Source organism: Antedon mediterranea, chromosome 1 (genome assembly GCF_964355755.1).
Source record: "Antedon mediterranea chromosome 1, ecAntMedi1.1, whole genome shotgun sequence".
NCBI lineage: Eukaryota > Metazoa > Echinodermata > Crinoidea > Comatulida > Antedonidae > Antedon > Antedon mediterranea.
Window position 1 is genome coordinate 17,425,781 of NC_092670.1, and position 21,977 is coordinate 17,447,757.

The 21,977-nt window shown below is 34.7% G+C and overlaps 2 protein-coding genes across 2 annotated transcripts; one reads left to right on the plus strand and one right to left on the minus strand.

Moving 5' to 3' along the window:
- Window positions 1-1,633: 1,633 nt before the first annotated feature.
- Window positions 1,634-8,351, minus strand: LOC140059577 (uncharacterized). The gene is made up of 7 exons (XM_072105539.1): window positions 8,266-8,351; window positions 4,024-5,079; window positions 3,387-3,574; window positions 2,757-2,945; window positions 2,419-2,532; window positions 2,150-2,288; window positions 1,634-2,058 (listed from the first exon to the last, which is right to left on the minus strand). Exons 2-7 carry the CDS (start codon window positions 4,962-4,964, stop codon window positions 1,875-1,877), a joined length of 1,755 nt encoding a protein of 584 aa, XP_071961640.1. The 5' UTR covers window positions 4,965-5,079; window positions 8,266-8,351; the 3' UTR covers window positions 1,634-1,874.
- LOC140059572 (uncharacterized) lies at window positions 6,325-15,009 on the plus strand. The gene is made up of 13 exons (XM_072105527.1): window positions 6,325-6,394; window positions 6,832-6,979; window positions 7,135-7,265; window positions 7,792-7,940; window positions 8,288-8,342; window positions 8,605-8,649; window positions 8,845-8,964; window positions 9,253-9,295; window positions 9,739-9,778; window positions 9,974-10,132; window positions 10,484-10,601; window positions 10,979-11,127; window positions 11,434-15,009. Exons 2-13 carry the CDS (start codon window positions 6,925-6,927, stop codon window positions 14,633-14,635), a joined length of 4,266 nt encoding a protein of 1,421 aa, XP_071961628.1. The 5' UTR covers window positions 6,325-6,394; window positions 6,832-6,924; the 3' UTR covers window positions 14,636-15,009.
- The last annotated feature ends 6,968 nt before the right edge of the window (window positions 15,010-21,977 follow it).

A 21,977-nucleotide genomic window follows, 5' to 3' on the forward strand; every position in this document is an offset into this window, starting at 1 on the left:
GAACCAAGCTTTATTAACAAATTCGTTTAACAAACGTTTAATTGCGTATCAATTAAATGTGTATTCACACCGGGTTTACCCATTGCTCAGTTTAACACACAATTCGCATCATAATTCCGTCGGTTTAAGAGCGTTTCGTCGAATTAATACCTGCTCATGGATCAATACATACATTAATAACACACTTTTATAGACTCTTTTACACGTTTGTTAAAACGTTTGGAATCGGTGTGCGATTCACATGCTCTTAGCGTTTTATGTTCACAAAAACGCATTGCTTTAAGGGCATTTTGAACGCTTAACAGTGTTATAGTGCGGTCCACACTTTGTGCAAACCAATCCGAAGCCTCACAACACTACTGATAATCAGTCCATCTTTACACTGAATATAGTTTGTTAACAAAATTGGTTTGATTTGGTCCGTCATTTTGTTTTTGTTATTTATTGCACCATACATGACGTAGTATAGACCATAACTGATTTCTCCATGTATAGACAAAAGTCAACTCAGGCAAGTTGACCAACTCTTAAACGGACCATCGATATTATTATTGAGGACTAACACTCATCCAAAACAAGTGACCACAGGCACTCGCGTACACAGCTAAAAGACGGGATTAAATACTTAGATCTAGTTCATGAGGGAGGGTGGGGAAAATACACGGCAGTGGAGAAATGATAAAAAAACAAAAAACTTATTATCATAAAAAAGGAAATAATGAAATGATAAGCTTTTCGTTTAGCACTATCAATCAAAAATTAATCAAATTAACATTTATTTCATAGTAGTAATTTGATTAAACTAAAAGGGGAAGATTCTAAAAAAAGGAAAGCTTGTGTGAAGAAGCAGTCATAAAACTACCCTGAGCACAATGTAGCCTACAATATGTCAACGCGCGGGCTGTTTTATGATGTGTACACACAACTTTTGTAGCACTCCCACGCAATTATTTTTTCTATTCAGACGAACATTTCACTCTTTAAGTGAGCAATCAATCCATCTTCAAATAATATTAATATTGTGTAGATGTCACTCGATAGCTGACACGTTCACTCTCATACAGTAAACCTCATTCATACATTAGAACCAGTATGTGAACACTAGAGGACTCTCCCCGTTATAAATATTTTTTTGAATTACCGTCAGCTAGCGCTTCCCGCCCTGATGATCCGTGAAGTCCCATATAATATTAGTAGATTAATTTCAGCACTTATTTACATTTTAAACAGAAACTCTCCTTTCTAATGCTTGGTTCCCACTTGAGACGCAAGACAAGGACGTAACGCAACGTAAGTGAGTTGACCAATCACAAGCGATTGGATTATTCGAACGGTCGCTTGTCATTGGTCAACACGTTTGCGTTGCGTTTACGTCCTTGCATTACGTCCTCTAGTGAGAACCAAGCTTTAAACATGTATCCTTCGTCGGTATTATCAACATGACCGTAGATATAGATCGATGAGATACGAGATGAACTTAATTCATGTTTGGTAAAAAATGATGATGGTAACGATGAATGATTAGGATTACTGATATGATGAGGTGATGATGTAATATGATACCTGGGGGACGGCAGTAATAATACTGTAAATGATCCAATTCACACGTTATAATTCGATATAAAGATAGAGGACGCTGTAGCTGTTTGTCGTTGTCTCGCATCAAATCGTTTGTGTTCTTTCATTTTCCTTTCTTGTTCACAGTATAAATTTTAAAATGAAATGGAAAAATAAATACAACAATAAAAAGAAGATCTAAATCAAACGATCCGTTTTGACTTTTTTGTTTTATTTAATAAATTGGTTTAAATGTTATTTAATAATGTGATATATTAATTATGCCAAATAAGGTAAAGTTCAATTAAGTCGCGTACTTAAACTAAATTAGATTTAGCTGCTTGATAATCAGTTATATGATCGTAATTCCACTCGTCATACCATCGACAACTTCCGTTTTCGTACTCGTCACACGAAACCCGAGGCTGTCCGACTGTTCTCTCGGGAAGACTCGGCTCTGACGGTCGTTTACCGAGATGAAAAAAACTCTCATAATAATACCTGTGCAATAGAATACCAATGCTTAAAACATAAATTACTGGAAAATTAATCAAACAAATTAAATGTCTCTAAAATTTTCGAGATCGCTTACCATCTCTGTAATATGTATTTATGACCTTCTTTGACCTGAGCAGCTTCGTGAACGGACAACGGTTGACATTCGCCGGACGGGCTCATGTTATTCCACACCAGGGCGCGCCCCTTCACTGGTCGTACGCTGATATTCAATTCTAAATTCAAAAGCATATCTTTAGGCCTATATCCATATTTAAACATTTATAAAGTATGTATAATGTTCGGAGCTGGCTTGAAACAATACTTATTGCAGACCTGGGAATGTCACTTCATGTACGTACTAACCTGGAAATTTAGTTTCACCACCTTCTTCGACATCCTGAAGATACACTAATATAGTAGCAACTCTGTCTCGTTTATCTTGTGAGCCAATTGTACAATCTGTATGTGTCTTGTATCCTAATAACAAATACATAATATTAAAGCCTGGTTCCCACAAAGACGCAACGTAAGCGTAACGCATTGTTGCCTAATCGCGTCGTGATATGCATAAATTACTTACGTTTCCGAGTGAAATTCCACGGAACTAAATTCCTACCTAATATATCGTTAGAGTTACCGCGTATCGCGCAAAATAACACGCGTGAATTCATTACTACATTGTGTATTATGCGTTTACTCACCAATTCCTTCTTTGTAGGACGTTATCTGCAGTTTTCCTCCATTCTCTGGTCGAAGGCCCGTTGCCTCCAAGACGCGTTGTTCGAATACCGTTGAAAACTTGCTTTCTCCCGGGTAAAATGCCGTGCTATACGACCAATTTAAAATCTTCTTCAGCTTCTTAGAAAAGGTAGCATTCATGCAAGTTGTTCCTATTGTGACGAATATCAATAATATAGGCTCTATTTTAGAGTGTCGACGAATTTGAAACAACAGGCTACTAACTATAGCATAACCCTTTTCTTTCATACTACCACTGCCAGCCTTCTCACCATGACGTCTCGTAATTCTCTTCTTTATAATTTCATCATCATTTTATCTCTTACTGTGACCAGTATGATGAGTAGCCTATCATCAATGTTAAAATTATCCCACTATCGCTACCATCCCTAACAGTCACCATTTAAACCAGCAGCATGTTATAATTCACTGGTATAAATTTGCACCACATTTCTACAGGAACTGAGTAGTTGACCCCCAAAACGTTACCATTTCCACCACCCAACATTGTCATTACCACCACAACGACCATCACCATTACGTCACCAATCTATTTACCACACCACGTAACCTACGTCATGCACCTGACCTACCTTCTGTAAAATCTGCTGTTGACACCTTAAACTTGCTGTTGGCGGCTTTTAGGTGTTTTTTCAAAGTACTAATACCATCAAAGCAAATCAACGGATCGTTTTTATTCGTCTCACTCACGTGACGATTATGCGCTCCCATAAGTCCTTCACATTCGTGCGGTGACAGGAAATTCTCATAAATATATGCTCTGAAATTGGTCAAACATGTGAAAATAATATAGCACACGAAACTCAATGCGCGGAGCTAGCTAGGCACGACGCCACGCAGGACGTGTTCTTGGCCAGGAAACCTCGTGGTACCGTCATTACAACCAAGGCAATCTAACAACGGGCATGCTGAGCTCTATCCGGGGATCAAATGGTTTATCTGGCTGCGACTCGATCGGTTCCGCGTCCTTTTTAACAGACATCACGCCGCGAAGATGTTATAGTAGTACAGTACTGTTAGTATTTGTCGCAGCCAGACATAAGATCAAAGGACTGTTACGCGTTCCTGTCTTGGCAAGGCGAGCTCAGTGTCCTTTTGTTAAATTGCCGCCTTGTTTAAAACCGACCTTCGTCCGTTTACAATGTCTATTGTGTCTTATAAGAAAGGAAATTGTCGATTTCATTTGAACAAAAAAACATTTCAACAAACCTTACTGGTCCCGTGCCATTGGTGAGTTCTTTTGGCGAGACAACACTCCCTCCAACTCTAATGTCATATCCAATGTCCAATCCCTGTAAGTATGTTGCCGAATGTGAAGCATCAGTTGACGTAACACCATTTTTATCTTTAGGTTTCGAATCCTTTACTGCCCTTCTTTTAGTCTTACTCTTCGTTTCCCTTTTCTTTCCTGTTGTTTTTTCCTCATCTTCTTGTAGTTTACCATCTTTAAATGTAAATGTTTTAAATACTTTTTTTTCTTTTTTGTTATCGGAAGATGTGTCTTCATCATTAAAATCGTGTTTATTGTTTTTGTTTTTATTATCATTTTTTCCTGTTTTACTGTTTTCTATTTCATTGTTTAGTTCTGACTCGGGTTTAATAACTGGATCGTTCACATCCTCCAGCAACGCATCTTCTTCTAATTGTATCTCTTCATCATGCTCATCTTCATCACTTGGTGATTGTTGACGACCTTCTTCATGTATTTCCGAAAATCTTTCTGTCGGTGGTTCTACCAAAACGTTATCGGACAGGCTTTCTGTCGGTAGTTCTACCACAACGTTATCGGATGGGAACGAAGATTCGCTAGTGCCTGATGGTGGTACATTACCACTTTCTAATGTATCATCAGGAGCTATACATCCAACGCCAAAGCTTTCCACAACATTATGGTCAACAACTGTATACTTATGAGCGAACCAACCTAAACAGAACCCTAATGTCAATCCCAAGGCAAGAATACACACTGTTCGACTTGGATTACTCGTCGTAGGCGTATGTTTAAATTTGGCTTCTCTTGATAAGGCTGGAATATCACCATCATCTGCTGTACATCCATTCTGTGGGTTCTCCTGTTGAGATTTCGATGAATCTTTGGATGTCGATACTGACTTTTTGTTTGATCCTGTAGGCCTACGTCTCGGAGGCATTGTCAGGTCTTTGCAAATACTGTACTGTCAACAAATGCAAATAGGCATACGTCCTACTATGCAGGATGCTATCGGATATATAATGTATTATTTCCAAAGTCCAACTCTTGTATATCTAAGATAAGGAATGCATGGTGGTTATAGTCCGACTACACTACATACATAAGTTTTCTAAATTCCGGGCCTCGTCAAGTAACATGCTGCCACACGCTAACAGTGTCATCAGGTCCGTCGTCTGCGCGTGTACAGGGGGTGCAACACAATAATCAAGTCACCCCAATAATGAGGTGACGAAATTTTCCTACGTTACGAATCGTTTAACATTATAGGCCTCTATATTTAAAAGTTGGCCCATCACGCGTCGATAATCGATCTGGGCCATGTTTTCCAGTGACCACGTGTGCGTAGTTTGATGATCAGTTCAGGCTGTATCCTCCCTCCCTCCGACCTCCGTCCGTCTGTAAACCTATTATATTTGAACACTTTATTAAATACTTTCGTTGAGTTTTCGCGACCGCTAAGATACAACAAAAAGTTTGACGATTAATTGTCTAAAATGTACGAAATAGGCCGCACCCGCGCACGTGGATTCGTTTTACTACGTTCGCGGTCGCGTACGTATATAGGCCTACAGTAATTTTCTATGATTTAACCCTTTGGATTTTATTTATATGGACTTGTATTTATTATAGTGAGTGGGCTACTTTAGTAAATTTACTAAGCTTCTGTGCCAATTGCTTAACCCGGAGCTTGGGTTGGGCCCGGGCCCTGCACCCCATGTCTTTAGTGTGCCAACTTACTTGACATCCTACTACTTGACAGTGGTGGCTGAGTGGAAGGCATCCTACCTATAGACACGTGACATGTGTGGCCACATCATTCATACATCACTCAAAACTCCGGCTGTGTCCATGGGCCACTGGGCTGTTCACATTTTTTTGGACTTTAGGTTTAAATATGTATTCTTCCTCATGTAGGCATTATGATAGAAATCAGTTCAGGCCTACCCGGAAATAATTTAATTTCAATATAACAAACTGTTGAAACTAAGTCTGCGCACAAAGAGGCTCCACGTGCATGTGATTCGCTTAACGACAGGCTCCTCCTAAAATGGTATGGACTGGATTTACAGTTTAGATGTCGCCTCGCAGGAGTATATTGTGCACCAGGTACTAATAAAATCAAAGAAAAGAACTATGAAAGAGGTTTCTTTTGTAAGTTCATAATCTGCATCTCAGACAGCGTGACACACAGTCGTTCAGTAGTCGACTATATATACAGTACTAGTAGCTATATTTAACTTTTGGTCATGTGACCTGATTTGCAAAGAATTGTGGTCCAATGGCGGTAACGCAATTGGTGAGGAACTGACTGTTATTTTTAAAATTCACAATTACGAGTTATCACATTTTTGTAAGAATCTATTTTAGGTTTGTAAGCCCACTTTTGCTAGAACTTTTGTTATTGTGCTTATTTTAAATTAACGTCGATGACATAAAATCGGCCTTGCTCGCTGTCTAATAATTAGGTTGATCATTGTCGATTGTTTTGAATTTGTGTTGCGTGTGTGATGAATGACCAGGTGGTACCCGACCGAGTAGAGCGAGGTTCACGGACTAGGCCTCTAGCTAGCTAGAGGGCCTAGAAACTGTTGGTATAGGCCTAGGCTACTACTCTACATACAAGGTCACTAGCCTAGTGTGCCTGCACTTAGTATAGGCCTAGTTATAGTTGTAGGTCGTAGCCCTTCTATTTTTGCTAGTGCAGCCTGTTCTGTTCCTCTCTCCTGACCAGGATTTATTGATTAATATTAATAAACTTTTTAAATTAATAACAATATTATTATTAACTGACAATTTTTTTTTAGCTGTAGTGTAGCTTCTATCTATGGAGGAAGGTTTGTCTTGTACTGTTTTAGGCCTGCATTACAGGACAACATCCATCTAACAGATTGTTCAAAATGTCAACAAATAGGCCTAATAAGAAAGGCCCTCAAAAAGATGGAAATACTGAAGGTAACCTATCAAATATACCCAAACTGTTAAAGTACTAAAAGTTTTGAATAGTAATAATAGTATGGGTTGTTTATTGAATATAATGTTCAAAATACTTGTTAAATACTCTATACTTTATACTATATTTTTTCAAATACATTTTTTTACTCCTGCAGGAACAAATTATGTACTAAGACGGAAGCTTAATTTTGACTGTAAACCTCTGAATGGCAAGATATTCTATTTTGATCTCATTAAATACAAACATTCTGCCAAGCTACAGAAGGATATTATAACATTAGGAGGTGTAAGTATCAACTTTGCCATTAAAAAAACTCATTTTCAATAAATGTTTAGTTTCATAGTTCATATATTTACATACACCATCGGGAGAGAATTCAAAGGGTGGGGAAGGGAATCTATAAATTTCAAAAATTGTAATGCAAATTAAGTTCTGTTCAGCACCTCATTTCACAATGTTTATGCCCTAGCCGAGTATAAGTACACCCTCTGTTTTAAATGCCTTCATTATCATCATTATATCACCAAATGTAAATCATATTTGCCAACATTGTCTTCATTCTTTTCAATCTTGTCATTGTAAACAAATGTCATCGTTTCCTATGAGGGTGTACCTCTGGTTTCATGTGATAATAACATATAAATGTCTTAATAAGCTAATATCAAATTGTTGTAATCATCATATCTGTCAATCACTATCTTAATCATCACCATGATTCTCTACATCCTCAATCATTGCAACATCCTCAATCATTGCATCATCATTATCTGACATTATACCTAACAAAATAATTTTTTGTTTCTACATTCAGAAAGTGGAGGAATTTTTGAGTAATGGAATTCATTATGTAATCACAAATAGACCAGAGGGTCGTGAACTGGAGAAGAGAGGATCTGTGGCTGGCACATCAGCAGAAAGCCCCAGTGTATCAACGCCTAGTCCATTCCAACAAGGCAAAGGGTGTGTATTTCAAATGCTTCTCACAACAAAAATACTGCAGTTATATTTCAATATAGTTGTCTCTGTATTTAATGATGCAGCCAAATATATTTTGGCCTTTATAAATATTTATGTTCATTGCAGTTTCCCTTTCTAAATATTACTTGTATCCTATGAATTGGGAAGACTGACTCATTCTCTTTCATTACCGTATAATAATAGGAGTTATATAGTACACATCCTTTAAATGTTTTCAAGGGCTAGATGATTTTAAACTATTATGTGGTTAGTTTATCTGTTTACTCCTACTTATTCTATGTAATGAGATTGTGACATATTTACTCACATTATTTTTTCTTGTTGTTTAGATCTTCAAAAGATGCTACTGATTCTCCAAGTGCTTTAGCTGCAGAGAAAAATAGTGTATGTACATTGGCATTTAGTTTGTATTCTTGACTTTATGTTCACATATCCTTTGTTTATATTCTGTCTAATTAATACCGTCAACTCTCTAAAAACCGGACACTCTTGGACTGGTTGTCTCAAAAAGACATCATCAAGTAAGATATTGCTTGTGTTTTGGAAACAGAGCTTACAAAAGGTAAACTGAAATAACCAGAATTTAGATTAAACCACTTAAATTATTTAATTTGAATTCCTAATGAATATATTTCATTTTTTCCAGTCTTCCAGGGGAAAAGCCATTGCCAGCAGAGCTTTGCCATCGCAGGTAAATAATTATTTAGTTTATATGGTTATTTTATCAATTTAATTATGACTGGATTTTTTTTTCTGTTCATTTGAAGGAGACTTTCTCAAATAAGTTTATACTTTGAATCAATGAAACCTTTTTTAATTTGTTATATTTATAGATAAATAACATACAGATGTTGCGTTTTATTACTAACATCTTTTTATTTTGCAGCATCTTGGAGTTGTTAGCATATTAACTCAAGCCATCCAGTGGGGAGTACAAGTAAAACATCTAGACAGTGTTTTAAAGTACATCAAAAGAGAGCTTGGAACCAGTCCTGCTACTGAGCATGTAAGGTTTATAATATACAGTACAGTCCCTCCTTTCCCAAGAAACAAACAATGCAAACTCAAATCAAATCACTTTATTTCGTCCTGAATTGAAAAATATTTTTAGTGTATTTTATAGTAGTATAGTACATCAACATTATTTAAAACAATCTTGGTGCAAACAGAGCATCAGCCACACTACTGTATTTATTTTTATGAATTGGTTTTTTTGTCAATAGTCCTATATTCAATGGTTTCCAAAGAGTTATAATTCCCTAATTTCCTAATATTTTCCTTTTTTTTGTTACAGAAAAGCAAGACAAGTACTGAAAGATTGTCATCTACATCTAAGAGTATGTTTCTGAAATATTATTTATCGTTTGTCGATTGCTAGAAATAATTTGTTAAAATAATTGGAGAACTGACTTAATAAATTCTGAAATAGACAACCAGTCAAGTTAAACTGTGATTGAAAGTTGCAATAGCATCCGAGCATAGACTTTAGTCAGGACTTAACCTTGTGTCCAGTACATCACCCCAGTAACTTAAGTAAGCAAGTATACAGGGATGTAGACAGAGAGGTCTGGGGGTGGGTGTCAAAATATTATATTTATATTATTTTATATATAATATTATTTGGGTTGGTAGGGAAAATACATACTATGTTGTAATTAGGCTGGGTGTACAAACAAAATAAGCTAAGCTTGGCAGAAGGCTTGAAAAAATAGCTTTAGACTCAAGTATTTTGCCAAATTAGTTTTTATTAATGCTATATAAAATGTTCTTGTTTCCGTAGGTACGTCTGGTGTGTTTATTAAAGTAGAAGATAGAAACAGGTAAAACCAATAGTTTTATATTAGGATTAAAATTTAAATATTCATTGAATTCAATGCATACAATGACATAAAAAATACAGAACATGAAGTAGTTGTTCCCCTGAAAAAATAATCAAAAACATTTTTTTTAATAGGCCATTTTATATTTGTTTTATTTATTTGTTATTTTTTAACAAAAACTTGTTTTCATTACAGCCATTACAGACCAATATCGAAATCACTTGAGGTGTGGCCCAGAGTGTCCACAGACACACCCATTGGTTCTTGTCCTTATGACGGAGCAGCTTTTAAAAGCAGACATCAGCAAGATAAACACAAGTCTAGAAATAAGAAACCTTCCATTACTAAAGACATGTATGTTATGTTATGTTTAATTTAACCTTTAAAAGTTTTGGTGTAAACAATTTGTTTTGGTGTAAACAATTTGTTTTGGTGTAAGCAATTTGTTTTGGTGTAAACAATTTGTTTTGGTGTAAACAATTTGTTTTGGTGTAAACAATTTGTTTTGGTGTATGAAACAATAATAGGGTAAATACCATCAAATTTACTGTATTTGGTTTTCTCTTAAAAGAATTACAATGTAAAAAAAATGTAGAAAATGTAAAAATAAACCCAAAAATAATTAAGGGCAGTTGAGTCTGTTCAAAGAATTGAATAAATTTGCTTTGTCATGTTTTGATAAGTTTGAATTGTATTTTTAACTAGTGCCAAAGGGAAAGGATTAACTCTGATACAAGTAAGAAAGAAGAATGCGGAAAAGATGAAAGAGAGAAAGAAAGGATTTTGTGAATGTTGCAAGCAAAGATTTGATAACCTAGATAAGGTAAGTTGCACTTGCTGTTTTGTTTTATTGAACGACCCAAACAATGCATCTACATGTGTCGATAACCCAACCTATAATGCATCTAATGTGTAAATAGAGCTTTATTGAATTGAAAGCTAGGAACTAGTTGTGTCATGTTACTTCAATGTGTGCATGTGGGATATGTTTCCTCACTTGATTCCTTAACACATTTGTGGGAGATTCTAGGTCCAAGCGACCCTAAAATGTAAAATTTGAATGAATAATAAGTGGTTTCAATTACATTTTGGCTCTGAAAAAGTGTTTGGGAAAAAGTGTATGAACCCAGACTTGGATGTGGAAATAAATTGAATTGATATAATTATTGTACTGTAATAACATTTTCTTTTATTGTATAGCATCTAAGTAGCAGTGAACACAGAGATTTTGTATCCAAACAGAATCACTACAGTGCTCTGGATCAAATGATCACTCAAGGACCGGACATAGCGGCATTCCTTGAAGATGTCATAAGATTTCATGCAGATCAAAAACAAGATGCACTGAGGTGAGTTTGAAAGGATTTGATGTCTTTGTGGTCGTTGATGTTGTTTGGTGGCAGCTCGTATGGACCTTTAGTAGAAATGAAAGTTGTAGTAACATCTAGTCCACTATGCTTTGAAATGGTTATATTAAGAAGTGCAATAAAATTTACGAATCCATAACCTTAATATTGAATCATTTGCAAGAATATGTTTATGTTTAGTAGTGTGCGTGAAAAAAAACCATTACAATATTTACCTAAATCTGCTTATTGTTTCTATTCATAATATTAAATATGAATTATTTATAACCGATGATTTTTCAATTTCAGTTTACATCCAGAAATTGTTGAGAGAAATAAAGAAACAACAGCAACCAATCTAAGCGACCTTCCTGGGCAAAGCGGTTCTAGTCGACTTCAACGAGAGAATTCATTACGTGTGTCCCTGCCTCTAGAACATGCTCAGCCTAAACGACTTGCTTCACAACGTTCTCCTGAAGTTGTCAACGAAAAAGAAATGGACAGTTCCAGAGTTGAGGAAGTTTTTCAGGAGATGTGGCTTGGTGAGCCGCCTCTGAGGAGTGCATCGGAAGTTGATGTCAATGAGTTTATAAAACATAGAACAGCAATGCAGAAAAGAAATGCAAATTCTAACAAAAAGAAATTAAAAACTAGTGGAACATTACAAAATATAGGAACTGTTACCACTGATAAACCCACTAATAATTCTCAGGAACTGAATGAATGCAAAACGTCACCTAATAAAAAATGTACATCACATTCTCAGGAGAAAAAGCAACCTAAATCTCCATTAGTGTCTCCGCTTATAATACAAAGGAAGAGCGTTAAACGATCGTTTGATGATAAAGAGACGGGTGATGGAAGTGACACGATGTCCTATAAAATCAAAGAGAAACCAAAGAAAAGAAGGAAAACTGTTGCAGAGGAAGAAGATGATGACGTTTTTAAGGAAGATTTTGCAAATAAATCACCTAAGCTTGTTACTACTACAAGTAAAAGAAAACTACAGAAAGCCGCTGAATCTAGCGTTCTGATGAAATCAGATAAATTTGTTACCACTCCTACGAGTCAACAAAATCAGACAAAACCGACTGATTCTTGCATTATAGAGGACTTTGATAAAATTTGCACTCCTGATATGAGTAAAAAAAAATCGAAGATTGCTGAGGAATCAAACATTCCAGATAAATCAAATAAAGTTGGTACTCTGCAAAGTAGTAAACAAAAAGAAAAGAAAGTTGGTATTCCAGATAAATCAAATAAAATTGATACTCCTCCAAGTACCAAAGGAAAAGAGACAAAGAAATCTTGCATTCCAGTGGAAGAGAAAAGCCCACGAAAATCTTCTTCAAGTCCACATGGGGAAACTTCTAGCAAAGATGGTAGGCGGAACTTGCGTAAAACAGCAATAAACTTACCTAACAATATGACTAAAAAAAATGTTACCACTCGCAGTGAAAAGAAAAAAGAAAAGAAACAACCATCAAACACAAGAGAGGCAAAAGGGCTTCTTAATAGAGTACTGGCCAATAAACAAAGAGGAAAGCGTAAAAAGGGATCCAAGGTTTTAAATAGGACATTTGATGCCACGTTATCGGTAGAGCATATTTTTAGCAGTGATCTTGGAGGGTCAGAGTTTTTAGGGTTTAGAAGTGAGGATATTCGAGAGAGTGAACTTAACTTACAATTGAGAATTAACGAATCAATTTGTAAGGTGCCGCTTACTGATGCTGCCCTCGAGGTCACTTGTGTCAAGTGTGATGACGAAGGGCATGAAGAGGACAGTGATGTGCGATCCAGCTCTCGGGATTTAGCAATACAATGTGTTTTTCACACTGTGGATAATTTCTCCCAAGGTGAATCTGACTGGGATCGACAGGTTGATGGATATATGTCAAAGTTAGACACCATTGACAACAGACGAAAAACAGAAAAGGATACTTTAAAACTTGACAATACTAAACCAGAAAATGGAACAAACGTGTCCCCCACATTGAAATCATCCAGCCCTCACAAGAGATCTCAAACCACTCCTAATCAAGTTAGTCGTGCATTCATCACAGAAATACTTGAAAGAAGACAACATGGTTACCAGAGAACTACAGTGGAAGATCTCTTTCCGGATGTCAAAGTGAAGCATCGAGACATTTTGTTTGATAGCAGTGCAGAGGATATCGAAAACTTGCCAATTCCAAATGTAGTAAACCAAGAACAAAAAGTATCACCACAGAGTAAATCAAAATCGCCAAATAAACAAAGAAAATGCCCACCCTCACCATTAAAAATGTTACGCCCACAGTCTTCAGGTGAACCACATCCAGTAGTCTCACCTGTATCACCTGGTTTGTCTGTTAGAAATGAGAACGTTCCAGATGATATGTTTGTTGATTCTCCATCTAAGCATCTTCCTCCTGGAAGCAAGCTTCGAGAACGATCGAAAAGTGCAGAACCAAAAACTCCAAGAACCCCTTGTAAGACTCAGCGATGCATGTTCAGCACTCCTGAACAGAAAGATAAGATTTGGTTGGTAAAGTCTCCTGGATTCTGTGCGTCACCCCCAATGATTCAACTACCTCCCGGTACACCTCAAGAAGAAGTCGAACTCATCGAAGATAACTACGTTCATGATGAAACTGAGATTGAAATTATATTTCCAAAGTTTTCAAGTCCAATGAGAACTGGTACCATCAAGACACCAGTTAAACATATCGCTGATCCTCAAACTGGGCGCCCTCTCCCAAGTCCAGTTAAGTCCAAACCATCTACAGACACTGACTTATCATCTGTGATTTCTCTTAACAAAGCGTTGTCGTTATCGCCAATTAAAATGAATGTTGCTGTGTACGTACCAGACTTTGCAAAAGAAGGGTTTGCTAGGAATCTATTTGGAAGTAGTAAGAAAAGCACTTCAGCAAAAGCCAAACGGTCGCCTGCCGCTACTTCAAATGCAATAGTTTCTCCTAATAAACCTTTCACGTTATTTTACGACAAACACAGTTCCACACCAACCTCCGCCACATTCCGTGCTCGCACCAAAGTTATATCTCCGATTTTCTCTGCATATAAAAAACCACGGTTCTCATTAAATCTGCTCAAACCACCTAAAATGAAGTATGCGAAATCTGGTCGTCGGACACGGAACCAACTAAAAGAAGAACAAGAAGACTTGTTACGGCGTCTTTCTTTATCTCAATTTATTAACAAGAGCAATAATGAACAAGAATCAGATGAACTGAACGAGTCTCTTGATGCTGTGTATGATTTTGAGGAAGAAGCTGTGAACACTTCATCAGACTCTAATGCTAGCAAGGGTGTGCAAACAAACAGTACAAAATCGGCAAAAGGTAAATCACAAAAGAAAAGTATAAATAAAAAGAGGAAGGTTGCAGCAAGCAGGTCGTCACAGAGAAGAACGAGGAGTGAGAGTAAAAGAAACAGTGTGTGCAGTAGCAGTCAAGAGGTGTCTTCTGTTGTAATGGAAGAACTCTGTTCTGAGGGCTTCTTTTGCTGACACGATGGCTTCTTTTACTGACATTTCTATTTATTATAGTCTTCCAGATTATTTATAACAAAGTGTGTGGAAAATATCAGATTGGCCTACATTGTATCTATCTTCTTTTGGCTCTAATATGGTAAAATAAGATATTGGTTTCTTTGGAAATCTTAGGTTTTAGATGCACGCTATCAATATTTTGTAGTATTGTAAAAATAAGGTATTAGTGTCTTCGGAAATCTTAGATGTCAGATGATAAATGTATATCTATAATCTAAAGTCATCTAGACTTAGAAAATTTGCAGTTTAGTTGTAGTTCTACTCTTATGTAATGTTCTGCTGTTTTCCACTTTTTTTAAAACTTTTATAACAACATTTTACTGGTTTTTTTTTTTTTAATTGTATGTGTTACAGTATTGGACAAAATCGGTTCTGGCTTGGTTTTAGTCAAACCTGCCAGCCTTTATCTTCTTGTGGCTTTCAAAATTATAATCTATTAACAAACAATTTCATAATCACCACCAATTCACCTCACAATTGTCATCCTCTTCAACTTTGAATCTCCATTGACATCCTTACTCAATCATAATTTCCATTACAATCCGAATCATTCAGTATAATAATCTTGATTATCAATTAATAATAATGTCAAATCAATTTGTTGAGATAAATACAATCGAATGTCAAACTCAAGCAACTAAAATACGGAATTAATTGTATTATTAGGGCCTAGTATATTCCTTACAAACAATGTCAATTAAATTGTTTAAATTAATTGTGCCAAATTCGATTTCTTTTTTACACAAAACAACTTTATTAAAAAACATTTTTATTTGGTTTTCTACATATAACTTAAATAAATAAAGTTTCTATTAACATTCTATAGTTTGCATAAAAATCAATGATAGATGATTTTAATAAATATAAGGATGTTAAAATGATATGGTTGTAAATATATTTGAAGAATTCAGATAGTGTAATTATATTGTAAATAAGAAACGGTTTTTAAAGTTCTCAAGATTTTATATTAGTTATTTGTGTACGACTTGTGTGATTAAATTTTCCTCAGATTTTAAACATTTTATTTGAAAATCTACAGAGTTTAAATATTAGCTAATATTAGTACTGTGTAAGCTGTTGGTTTAGAAGTCTCAGAGTTACAATTGTTCATTAATTTCTATTTTTGAACTTGATTCCCATATAGGACATCGTAAAGACGTATACAAGCAACGCAAGTAAATTTACAAATCACAAATGACAGAACATCCGAATTGATTGGTCAAATTAATTTAGTTGTGCGTACGTCTGTGCCCATGCGCCCTATGAGAACAAGCTTTCACATTGTGCTCGTCACTGACGGTTCTAACTTCTTACTACTGTAGTAAATAAATGGTTATTTTTATTCGTTACGTACATGATGAGTAGATCTCCATTATAAAGTATTTTATATTGTTATTTAATAAAACAAAAACATGGAGTTACTATGCAAAAAAAAATGTGTTAGGCCTACAGGTACTTTGATTATGAGTTTGCAGCAATTATGACGGAAAACATCTTTAAAAATCAATCAATCAATCAATAATTTTTATTTCTCAAATAAAAACAAAATACAGTTAACATTTTCTAAAAATAATAGATAATAAATGAGAAAAAGGGGTACCCCACTGGAAGCTTAAGCTTTAAAATGTGGGGTCCTGGCAACATAATTAAAATAAGGTAAGGTAAGAAATATATATAATATATGATAATGAACATAAAAAGACATTTAACTTAACAAATGCAGTTATTATTTGACTTAAGACAGATATATGATCAACTTAAACAATAATAGTAGAAACAAGGTATTCATGTAGTTTGAACTTAAATGAAGATATAAAATTAATAATTTTAATTTCGACTGGTAAAGAATTCCAAATTTTTGGTCCTTGAAAAGTTATATCATGCTTGCCAACCTCCGTATTAAAACAATCATAAGCATAATCAAATTTATTTCTGGTATTATAATTATGAACTGAACTAAAAGTTTGAAAATAAGTATCAAAAATTCTGGGCAGTTGATTATGTTTGAATTTAAACATAAATAAAGCAACATTTTTTGTAAGTAAGTCGTAAATATTAAGTGTATTAGATAAGACAAAAAGAGGAGCAGAATGGTGGAGTTAATGAACATTATAAACTGATCTTAAAGCTCTTTTTTGCAAAATATAAATACGGTTTAAATTAATTTTTGAAGTAAAACCCCAAACGGTTATACCATAAATTAAATGTGGCAAAAAGATTGATTTATAAATTAATAGTAAAACGGAGGAAGGCAAGGCATGTTTGAGTTTATTGAGGACACCAACCACTCTTGATAGTTTTAATGAAATTGTATTAATATGAGAAATAAAAGATAAGTATTCGTCAATAAAAATGCCAAGAAATGTTGTTGCTTTAGTTCTTTCAATTTCGCTGATGCCGTAATATAATTTAGGAATGTTGGTGGGGATTAGTTTATTAACTGAACGAAAAATAATAAATTTGGTTTTTTTAATATTTAACGAAAGCTTATTTGATTTTAACCAGTTTGCAATTTTAGTAAGTTCTGGATTCATTAAAATAATAGCTTGGTAGATGTCCTTATGATTAATAAATAAACTTTTATCATCTGCAAACGTAACAATTTCAGCACAATCACTAATATAATTTAAATCATTAATAAATAACAGAAATAAAAGCGGACCAAGGATGGATCCCTGTGGAACACCACACGAAACTGGCCGCAGCTCAGAGACAATATCATTGATTGATATATATTGATGTCTGTTACTTAAATAATTTTCGAACCACTTAAGTGGTATACCTCTTATACCATAGAAACGTAACTTATTAATTAAAATATCATGAGAAATACAATCAAAAGCCTTTGACAGGTCAATAAAAACTCCTAAAGTAAATTGTTTATTATCAATAGCAGACAAAATATTATGGATTGAATGATGGATGGCATGTATTGTAGAATGTTGGGAACGAAAACCAAACTGAGAATTGCTGAGGATGTTAAACTTTGTAAGAAATGAAATAGTTTGATCATAAACTATTCTTTCAAGTAGTTTAGAAATAGTTGGCAAGATGGAGATGGGCCTATAGTTATTGATATTTGAGACCTCACCACCTTTATGGATGGGTACAACTTTAGCAATTTTCATTGCATTTGGAACCACACCCTTTACTAAAGACATGTTCATTATGAATGTTAGTGGTATAGCTAATGCCAATGGACATATCTTTAGTATATATGGACCAATGTTATCAAAACCAGGAGCTGTTGATTTTAAATTATTTATGTATGTTACTAATTCTTGTTCAAAAAGAGATTATCAATACATATATATAATAGTTGTTTCATCGTGGTTGTAATATACACATTTATGATGGTTAGGCAGATAACACCTATCGATCCATCGAGTTTTGTCAAGCGTTTATGAACTGATCCGTGAAACCTAAAAGCCACCAAAACCCACATACCATTCCGTTTACCATCAATACCAATCACCTTTGTAACTCTTTTTTAATACTTTTCTTCTTAAATTTTAACATTTTATAATCATGTTAATGCTCTATTTACAATATTATAGAAAATGTAGGCCTACCAGCATATATTAGCTTAAAATAAGATGAAATGAAATCAATTTATATTTTCGAAATTGAAATTCGTTCATAATTTTCCTTCACCTTCTATTATGAGACTACAAGGGAGGTGCAAGAATAACAACACCACTGAAGCATGCACCTCATTGCAAACATTACGATTGAAGCAATTGATTTAAACCATAATGTTTTCAAATATAATATACATACTAATATTTATATTTCATTGATGATATGAAATGGCAAATATTCAGGAATAAATTGTTCAATAATAATGAACTACTATAACAATCTATACAATCGAATTTTTCCTAATAACCTTTTTTCTATTGGCACTACGTCTTCTGCTTTCCAAAAATATTGATAATACAAACAAATTATATTGACATTCTTTATATCAAAGAACATTCTAATCGATTTATACTGTTTTTAGTCTTTATTATAATGAAAATGAAGACAGCGGTCACAACTATCACCCCTCCAGCGATAAGTGTTGAACGAAGAGGAGCATATCTGTTAGTCGTACGTTTGACACTTAATTCAACGGTATGACTAGCTTCACCAATATCGTTTTTAGCTTGGAACTTAATTGTGACACCGTTGTCATTTGCCGTAAGTTTTTGTTTGTTGGAAAGATGAGTAATCCCTTGACTCTGAACTAGTTCAGCGTTGCTGCAAACCATGCTCTCTATTATTTCATTTTTCCGCAAACATTCCCAGGTTACTTCTGCCGTGGGGTTAGCCGACACATTTATTGGTATGTCTAGATAATCCCCTACGTCGTATTCTATCGTATGAGACATCTCAAATTGTGGTCGATACTGAACGTTAAGTCGTGTAGAACAAGACAACGTTTTTGGAATAAGATCATGCGTCAGCGAACAGTTAAAGCTGGTCATTTCACGTGTTGCGTTTATTGGCAAAGTAGCTATACTTCTTTCTTGAAGGCCATTGGGACGTAGGATCGCTTTTGCAATTGGCTGTTTGGTATCCACCATCCGTACTTCGACACTTCCTGCAATGTCACCAATGGTGACATTGCACGACAACGTGACAGTCTCACCTTCTGAAACATCAGGCCTATCTATACCACATAACAAATCTGGAACATTCACGACATCGACGTCTATTTCCACTACATGAGATGTTAAACCCGTTATAGAAATGTGTTTGCAAATATAAAGGCCTTCATCAAATTGTGTAATGTTGGTTATAACAAGACGATAATTGTGTGTTACCTTGTCAAACTTGAGTCCGTATGAATCTTTAAATGATGCAACAACACTATCGTTAATACTGACTTTAGTCTCCGCAGTTGTACCATTGCTGACATAATACCATTCTACGTCATGATCGTCTGTATTTCCAACTTCGCAATCTAAAACAGCATTTTTTCCAACATTAAATGTTAATGTAATTCGTGATGATTGGGTTTTTGACAAACAATTATAGAATAACCCCAAAATTATGTAGAGGTAAACTGCTTTACCAGTGAAAGCCATGATACAAAAATTAATGGTTGTTTCTTCTTCCGAGTAGATGTAGAACTAAACAAAATTCGCTTAACGTTTTTATTTTGTTTCGAGTTTCGAAATATTAGAAATTACAGTTATTTATTTATAGACAACTTTAATTATGCAATAATTCACCTATTGTTGAATGACCAATAGAGTATAAGCGCGTCATGATTCTCATTGTAATTGAAATGTAGAAAAACTTAAAATAAATTTGTCGTTAACACAATAACAAACAATGTTAGGCCAAATCAATTGAAAACAATATTGCTCTTTTATTCATTTGTATGCGGTATTGATTGATCAAGTGGTTAAATCAATTTTTTCGATTTACATTTGTTTTAAATAATTGGCCCCACTCTAGACTCTGGGAAAAATCCCAACAACGTTAAATTCGAGTTATCTTATAGGCCTACTTGATAACATTTTGTCTTTCATAGAACATTATATTTGTTTATATCTATAGTATTGAAAAATCTTATTATTGTCTTTGAAAGTTTTAGATGTCAGATAATAAATATTGTATATCTATAATCTTAAATCAATCTAGATTTAAAAACCTTAGTTGTACTTCTACCTCTTCTGTAATGTTCATCTGTTTTCCACTTTTGTGTTTATATTCTCAACTTTTATAGACACTTTTTAAGCCTACAGGTTTTAAAAAATTATATATATTATAACGGTTTTAGTCAAACGTCGTGTGTGGCAACCTTTATCTTGATTTTCTTGATTATAGTCTATATCAACAAACAAATTATCATCCTTTTCAGTTTCGCAATCATCGATACCATCCTAACACAATTATAAATTCTATGAGAACAAGCTTTCACATTGTGATCGTCACTAACGGTTCCGGTTCCAACTTTTTACTACTGTAGTAAATAAATGGTTATATTTATTGGCCACGTACATGATAAGTAGATCTACATTATAAAGTATTTTATATTGTTATTTAATAAAACAAAAAAAATGGAGTTACTATGCAAACAACAGTGTTACTTTGATTATGAGTTTGCAGCAATAATGACGGAAAACACCTTTAAAAAGAGATTATCAATACATATATAGTTTGTTTCATCGTGTTAGTATGTAATATACAAAACGTATGATGGTTATCTATAGGCAGATAACTGAAAAAGTTACCAACCACCTATCGATCCATCAATTAATAAAGTTGTATTTTTTTTCTTTTTAAAGATTTGTCAGGCGTTTACTAGGAAACTGATCCGTGAAACCTAAAAGCTACCAAAATCGGAACAAAACCCACATACCATTCCGTTTACCATCAATACCAATCACCTTTGTAACTCTTATTTTTATACTTTTCTATTTAAATGTTAACATTTTATAATTATGGAAAAATTTAGGCCTACAAACATATAATATATATTAGCTTAAAATAAGATGAAATTAATTTATATTTTCGAACTTGAAATTCGTTCATAATTTTCCCTTCACCTTCTATTATGGGACTATAAGGGAGATGCAAGAATCAACGGCGCAGATCCGTTTGGGGGACGTATAACAACAATCAAATACTTTGCGAGTAACTTTAGGCTGGGCCCCCCGGCTCTTTGAGTAACTTATAGGTCGTTTCAATCGATTTGTGAGCACATAAAAATTAAAGAATACAATTATTTTGGGTTACGCTCTTTTTAGACACTAGTCCTGATGCGCCATTGGTATTCACTCAAAATCTAGTCTTCTTAGATACTGTATTTTCTGAAATTTCATACGATATGTCGATAGAAGTCTTGCTTTCTATTTCATTTCAACAATTTAATGATTTTGCTGTTGAAAAGTGAGGGGCACTAAAGAATATGTGGGGAACACGTCCCCCAGACCCCCCACCCCGGGATCTGAGCTGCAATTTATACTGTTTTTAGTATATATTATAATGGAAACGAAGACAGCGGACACAACTACCAACCCTCCAACGATAAGTGCTAAATAAAGAGGAGAAAATCTGTTTGTCGTACTTTTGACACTTAATTCAACGGTATGACTAGCTTCACCAACATCGTTTTTAGCTTGGAACTTAATTGTGACACCGTTGTCATTTGCCGTCAGTTTTTTGTTGTTGGAAAGATGAGTAATCCCTTGACTTTGAACTACTTCGGCGTTGCTGCAAACTATGCTCTCTATTATTTCATCATTCCGAAAACATTCCCAGGTTACTTCTGCCGTGGGGTTAGCCGACACATTTATTGGTATGT